At 49.2% G+C, this 7587-nt stretch overlaps 1 protein-coding gene across 1 annotated transcript; it reads left to right on the top strand.

The window, feature by feature from the left end:
* Window positions 1-731: 731 nt before the first annotated feature.
* Window positions 732-7167, top strand: LOC146252010 (prickle-like protein 2). Its single transcript, XM_084680083.1, has 8 exons — window positions 732-908; window positions 2773-2886; window positions 3181-3318; window positions 3651-3854; window positions 4061-4247; window positions 4971-5125; window positions 5230-6031; window positions 6138-7167. The coding sequence occupies exons 1-8, from the start codon at window positions 777-779 to the stop codon at window positions 7163-7165; spliced, it is 2760 nt and encodes a 919-aa protein (XP_084536209.1). The 5' UTR covers window positions 732-776; the 3' UTR covers window positions 7166-7167.
* Window positions 7168-7587: the final 420 nt, after the last annotated feature.

Genomic DNA, 7587 nt, shown 5'->3' with positions numbered 1-7587 from the left:
TCTGTCACAGTCACATGATGATCACTCCAGGACCAAAAGCACAGTTTTTCTTAATATGATCATGAGCTACATATGGGGATGTTTGTTTGTGAAGTTGGGTGACAGGCCCACTAAGAACACATTTTCATACATTCCACCAAATGTGCCAATTGTTCCCTAAATGAATTTCCTTTCAATTCTATATTTCTGTTGATGGCAGCAATACCTTATCCAGTTAATCATTCATGCATTAGTAATGTGTGCAGCTGTTTCTCTCTCCAGCCACATCCTCTCTCCCTTTCCACCCGTTGCCTCTGCGCTGATGATTATGATTGATACAAATTATCTAACAAGCTCATTCTATTCTATACTGTTGACACTTTTCTCAAGCCATAACCATGATTGACTTGTAAATAGCATGTACATATACATTGATATGTTCTTCATTTGTAATATAGAGGGTAATATAGATGGTAGTTCTGAGATTCATGTTGGCAAAACCTTGAATGACTGTTTAGTACATGGTGTGCCAGGTGTGTGTGTGTGTCCTCACTAGCTGTATACTGTGCAGGCATAATTGCCTCTAATGAAGTGTTTATGTGTAATATTTGGTGATTTCACTTCCCATAGCCCTGGTATATACCACTGGGAAAATTGATTCTGCAGTATGCAGCTGCAGTCTGGAATGCTGATAAGAAACTCCCCCTCCCTTCTATCTCTCTCTTTCTCTCCTCGTCATTTGCAGGAAGATCTGTGTCCACTGTAAGTGTCAGCGAGAAGAGCATGTTGTGACGACCATGCCTCTGGAGATGGAGAAGAACGTCACCAAGCTGATGTACGACTTCCAGAGGAACTCCACCTCTGACGATGACTCCGGCTGTGCCCTGGAGGAGTACGCCTGGGCGCCTCCCGGACTCAGCCCAGAGCAGGTGAGGACACACCCAGACAGCCCAGCAAGGCTTCACACTGCCCCACACTGGAACTAATACAACTGTATCGGTCAGGACTATTTAATTATTTGCAGCTGTGTGTGTGTGTGTCATATCCGAAATGATCTGAGCATGGGACTCACTGATTGGTGTAAAAGACAGATAACTGTCTTTAAAATACCCTTTATGGTGCTTAAGTGCCAAATGTCGTCAGAGAAAGAGTCGGGGGTGGGGGTCAGATGAACAAACGAAGCATAGAAAATTAACTGTCAAACATTTCATGGAAGAGTAATTGTGAAGAAATTAGTCAACTGTCATTGTTGGAGATGAAACAGTGTGAGCTCAGAGGGTCACAGCCTAATGAAAAGACAACCATGAATAGACCACGAGGTGGTGGATAATTGGTTTATTGTCTGAGTGGCATACCTGCATGCTGTTTGTAATTATGCAGGCTTTTTCTGGAGAAAAAAATCTAGTAAAAAAAATCTTTACATTCGATTTTTTGAGTACAGTTTGTTTGCTGTAGACTAAAGGAATCACTGACCATTGGAAATGTCACACATCTTAATTCTCACTGGAGCACAGCAGATGGGGGCCTCTGTGCTGTCAGCCATACAGCAGGCCTGGTACCAGAACCAGGCTCCAACACTCTGTTCTGACAATTCTACCCTCACGTCTACCAAAGCAATAAAGGACTGTTAAACCTGTCAGAGAAAATGATGTAAACGTGATCAGTTATTTCTTTATAGAAGAGCTCTGTCCAGATAATAGGGCTGTGATGTTTTTGTGCTCTGTTTCCATGGGGTTGGAGTTAAAAGGTCTGCCTTCTGAGTGCAGCTCTACAGTGGCTGTAATGCAGTGGCCCTCCTGGGGCTCTGTTAATAGATGACAGGCAGGCCATGATGATAGTTATTTACTCGAGGCAGCCATCTTGACAGGATGCTGTGAGATGCAGCGACTCACCCTCTACCAACCGGAGATGAAGGCAATTGAGACTGCCTGTCTTTTGAGACTAGGTTAGAAGTTTGTTCACTTTCGCTCAAACTGAATTGTTATTTAATCAAGGACTTCGAACATTTATTCTGTGGAAGGAGTTTACTCCATTGACAGGGATCTATTTATTGAGTGATAAAATAATTGGCTACTATTAAAAGAAGCTTTCCACCAGTACCGTCATCAAGTACAATGGAAGTTTATTTGAATATTTTTTTAAGATTGGACACAGAAAGGGGAATGGTTCAATGGCATACAAATTTTAGTATTATGTACCGAGACTGCTCATTGTTCTCCAGTGCTGCCTCTGCTGCAATGCCTCTAGATTCTATTTTCCTGATGCTTTTAGTCCCAGATGCTGTCTTCAAGGGCGAGGTTTATGGAGGACAGAACAATAACACAACTCCATAATTGACCAGAGAAAATTGATTAGTAACAGCTTTCAGGTTTACCTAGGAGGATCTAACCATTACAGCTCCCCAGTGGACATGGTCCTCCTCTAACCTGATACCATATGACTGTAAATATATAAAACACTAATATCTCATCAGTGAATGTTAATACCTCATTATAAAGCTTAGCTATATGTTGAGTGATCATTATTGTTAGGATATTAAAGCTGTTATGAGTGCTTTTTAAAAGGCAGAATTACTCTTAATGGGAAGAAGCTATTAAATTGTAGATTACAATGGTGAAGTTACTTCCAAAATAACCTTTAACATGCCTGGGAGTTATCCTATCAATAATGTTACACATTAAATTTGAATTGCAATCTAAAACAATAATTTTGTACATGACTGGGTACTGTGTAGAAATACCGTGATTGAAATACTTTAATGTCACTTGGCTGTCCCGTGTGTCTGTGTGTCAGGTGCATCAGTACTACAGTTCCCTTCCTGAGGATAAGGTGCCCTATGTGAACAGTCCAGGAGAGAAACATCGCATTAAACAGCTGCTTCACCAGCTCCCCCCACATGACAACGAGGTACAGGAAGACTCTCCACACCCCTAAAAGAAATACCAAGGAACATTCATTTACAAAAACAGCAGATATAGGTTAAAAATATATATTTGAAATCATTTCTATCAAATATCTGTTGTTGATTGATCTAGCCTGGCACAAAGGAACAAAATAATCAAACCCCACTGAGTTTCCAGACATCCTGTAAATAATTTCACATACCTTTTGACCTTGACCTTAAAGACAACCAGCACTCTACAACCAAAAATGATCCATCCTCCCCCTGAGTCTGAGCTGCTGTGTGGTTGTGCTTCCCAGGTGCGCTACTGTAACACCCTGGATGAGGAGGAGAAGAGAGAACTCAAACTGTTCAGCAACCAACGCAAGAGAGACAACCTGGGCAGAGGCAACGTCCGACCCTTCCCGCTCACAATCAGTGGGGCTGTGTGTGAACAGGTATGGGTTACTGTCTGTCTCTGGATGTCACTGTCTTCAAACTACCCTGCACCTGACACTGACATTTACTCTGTGCCACCACTGCATCATGTGGAATCAGACTCAATGCTTGTTTTAATGACATGCATGTTTCCCCTCCTTGAGCCTGCCTTTTGATGTCATATCGGAGGGTTTGAAATAGCAGCCCTCAGTGATGAGATTGTGCACTTTACATTTAAAAAGACTGGATTATTCATTTCATGTCACTGATCTCCCGCCCACCCTTTTCCTCTGCTCTTCCATTTCTCTCTCTCTCTCCCTCTCTCTTTCCACCCCTCTTTACTCCGCCTCAGTGTGGGGGGCAGGTGAACGGGGGAGACATTGTGGTGTTTGCTTCTCGGTCGGGACACGGCCAGTGCTGGCACCCTCACTGCTTCGTCTGCAGCATGTGTGAGGAGCTACTTGTGGACCTCATCTACTTCTACCAGGATGGGAAAATCTACTGTGGCAGACACCACGCTGAGAGGCTGAAGCCCCGCTGCTGTGCCTGTGATGAGGTGAGGGCCTCCGGGCTTTGGGTCCTCGGGGACGGGGGGGGGGGGAGGGTGGGAAGGGGGTGGAAACTAGAGAGAGCCTCAGTCATATTTATAACAATCAAGGTTTAACAGTACTTTGTGTCTTAGTGTTGGAGATCATCTTTTTCTGGTGATAGTGAGGCATTTCTGTGTCATTGTTACTGATAAGAGGTCTTTCTGTGTTACAGATCATCTTTGCTGATGAGTGCACTGAGGCAGAGGGCCGACACTGGCACATGAAGCACTTCTGCTGCTTCGAGTGCGAGACCACTCTGGGCGGCCAGCGCTACATCATGAAGGACGGACGACCTCACTGCTGCAACTGCTTTGAATCCCTCTATGCAGAGTACTGCGACGCCTGTGGAGAACACATAGGTACACGACCAGTGTAGTGTGCCTTTCTCTCGACACTCTTCCAGCACATATCTATTCACTGAATGGCACGCATCCCAACCACATCACCAACATAGTCAACATCTGGATATGAAACAATGACCTGTAGATGTAGTGTGAGTGGAGTTGTGCCGCCCCTCACCCCACGGCTCCCTCTCAGCAGCGGGCCTGCAGCTGTGGGGAGACAGGGCAGAGTGGAGCAGGGAGGTGTGGGTGATCATTATCCTTCCAGGACCCAGTATGAATAGAGAGAACAGGGATCCATTCAAAACGGAGCACACCATGTTGTGACCAGATGGAGCCAGGGAGAGATGATTTCTTTCCCTGGCTCAGGGGGGCTCCAGTCAAAGCCCCGCTCCTGCTATTACAGTAAAGGCTGCCGATGCATAGTGCTGGGGTGGGAAATCACGGAGACCCTGTCTACAGGGAAATTAGTCCCACTGTTGGCGTTGTATCTCAATTCTTTCAGTAAATGTCATTAACATATTGAGGCACATGTTTTACATATTAGCTGTGAGTAAGCGAAATCACCTGAGACTGTCTGCTTGACTGTGTTCATTACAAAAGGGTGTTACAATCTTGCACCAGACATAATGTTTTTATCGCAGTCCTTTAAGTTAGATCTGTCCTCTGGTTACTGAGGACGTTTCTTCTTTCCCTCTCTTTCTCTTTCTCTGCTTCTGTTTGGGTCTCTTTTTGTCCTAGGAATAGACCAGGGCCAGATGACGTATGACGGGCAGCATTGGCACGCCACAGAAGAGTGTTTCTGCTGTGCGCGCTGTAAGCGCTCCCTGCTGGGACGACCCTTCCTGCCCAAGCAGGGACAGATCTTCTGCTCTCGTTCCTGCAGCGCTGGGCAGGTACGATACACTGCAGTTTGCTGTAGAGGTATATGTTGATTTGTAATGTATAGAGTAAATAAACAGTAATAATATCGAATCACTTCAACCCATTGATGGATCAGGATCCGGATGAGTCCGACTCCTCTGACTCAGCCTTCCAGAGCGCCCGCTCCCGCGAGTCTCGCCACAGCACCAAGATCGGGAAACAGGAGCGTCGCAGCGCTGATCCAGATCGTAGGAGTGCCGAGGTACGACAGAACCCCCCACCTCCCATGCCGGACCGCCTCTCTGCTGAACTGGACCCCATGTCTGTCCAGATGGACCGTCTGAGCCTCTCCTCTAGCCAGACCCCCAGCCGCACGCCCAGCCGCACTCCCAGTCGCACCCCGAGTCGCACTCCTAGCCTGAACCAGGTGTGGATGAGCCGGGACGAACCCTACCCCCCTGCATACGAGGGCTCCCCCCGTGACCCCTCTCCCACTCCCACACCCCTGCAGCTCCTGGGGCAGTGTAATCCCAGGCAGGGCTACAGCCCCAGCCCCAACTCCCACCCCCCAGCCCAGAGCCCGGTCAACCCGGGGAAGAGGCCTGAGTCCTGGGTTAAAGAGCAGGGCAACACCAAGAGGACCCCAATGGCTGCACTAAGAGGACACTCCTTCAACGAGAACTGGATCCACCACAGCCAGGATGAATTTAGGCCCACCAAGCTGCGGACCCAAATGAGCTTCAACGAGATGTCTAGCCAGAACCAGGGATTCCCCGATAAGAGAAGCATTAGCCTGCACGGCTTTCAGAGGGACAGCCGACCCCCTCTGACCAGGAACAGAAACCCCATCAATGGCCTGAGCTTCAACGAGCCCCTCACCCCTCTGGAGCAGACCCCCCACGGCTCCATAGAGTCCTTAACCATGTCCAATGCCACAGGTAGAGTACCCTTTCACCTTTGATAGAATAGAGAAGAACTAGTAAGGCTATAAATTGTATGAACAAAGGAATATAAGATCACCTGTGTGTGTGTGTGTTTCCCCAGGTAACTCTCTGGATGGGGGTACTAAGCGTCAGGAGCACCTGTCTAGGTTCTCCATGCCGGATCTGAGTAAGGACTCGGGCATGAACGTGTCGGAGAAGAGCAACATGGGCACACTCAGCTCCTCTGTCCAGTTCCGCAGCACCGAGTCCCTGTCCTCCTCTCGGCCCTACGGGAACCTGGACGCTCCTCGGGTGGGATACCCCCTCCAGTACTGGGACTCCCCCCAGCCCCCGGCCTTTGAGGGTAAAGGTTGTGTGGGGCTCATGGGCAGCAGTGGTAACCTGCGACTACCCCCCCTGAGTGAGAGAACCCCCCGTCGACGGGTCAACGCACCAGATCCCGTATCTCAGCAGCAACCGCAGCAGCAACCCCCAGCGGGGCGTCGCAAGCACCACCGTGGTAACCCCGGCAACGGCCACCATCGCAGCGGGCGCCACCACAAGCGCTCCCGCCGCTCTCGTTCTGACAACGCCCTGCACCTGGCTGCCGATAGGCCAAGCCACATGGTGGAACCGCCCCATCGACGTGTCCAAGAGGACTATGATCGCCTCCCCGCCAGCCGCACGGCCAGGGAGATGTTTGGTCTGGGGGGTCCCGGCGGGTACAGACAGCAGCCCTACAGGCCCTGCCCTCGCACCACCTCTGACCTCACCCTGCAGAACGCAGGTGGAGCCGGCGGCCAGCCCCTGGGTCTCGGGGGGCCATACTGGGGGGAGGGCTATGGTGAGGGAGGGGACCCCTGGTGTTCCAGCTGCTCTTCATCCTCTGAATCTGAGGAAGACGAGGGCTACTTCCTAGGTGAGCCCATTCCCAGGCCTGTGCAGCTGCGTTACCTTAACAACGAGGAGCTGCGCCACCGCTACAGCCCTTCTGGTCTGGCCGGGCACCCTGCCCTGCACGGACCCCTGCACGGACCCCTGCATGGGCCACTGCACGGGCCACTGCACGGGCAGCATCACCACGGCCAGATGCATGGACAGCTCCACACACGCCACAGGAGGAAGAGCAAGAACTGCGTCATCTCCTAGAACCAAGAAGAGAGATGGGAAAGGGAGTGGGAGGGTGAGAGGGAAAGGGAGGGAGGGAGGGAGGGAGAGAGAGACCAAAGCAGTGTGTGAAAGGGACAGGGAGAGGTAGGTAGAGAAAGAGGGAGTGGGAGGGTGAGTAAAATGGAGAGTAAAAGAGAGCATGTGTGAAACAGAGAGAGTTTGAGGAGGGATGATAAAGAGATGCACATGTTTGATGTGTGTGAGCTTACACAACTGGTCTTGCATTGGGGCTATTGTTTGTGTACACCTCCACAGTATGACGTTGTCATAGGCTGAGCTGGTTTACACAACTGGAATGTTTACAATGATAGAGAGGGAGTCAGGTGACTTAAGGTGGCACAAACAGAACATTATTGTTATTGTCAAATGCTTAATATTTAGCTTAAGAATGGTTTAGGCAA

Source organism: Hypomesus nipponensis, chromosome 18 (genome assembly GCF_054491055.1).
Source record: "Hypomesus nipponensis isolate SF chromosome 18, ASM5449105v1, whole genome shotgun sequence".
NCBI classification, from domain to species: domain Eukaryota; kingdom Metazoa; phylum Chordata; class Actinopteri; order Osmeriformes; family Osmeridae; genus Hypomesus; species Hypomesus nipponensis.
Note: the sequence above shows the minus strand (reverse complement) of the source record. Positions and strands in the feature narration are given on the sequence as shown.

Coding starts and splice junctions, on each gene's coding strand:
- LOC146252010 (XM_084680083.1), top strand. CDS start 777: ATGCCTCTGGAGATGGAGAAGAACGTCACCAAGCTGATGTACGACTTC. Junction 4,248..4,970: donor CGCCTGTGGAGAACACATAG/GTACACGACCAG, acceptor TTTTTGTCCTAG/GAATAGACCAGGGCCAGATG. Junction 6,032..6,137: donor AACCATGTCCAATGCCACAG/GTAGAGTACCCT, acceptor GTGTTTCCCCAG/GTAACTCTCTGGATGGGGGT.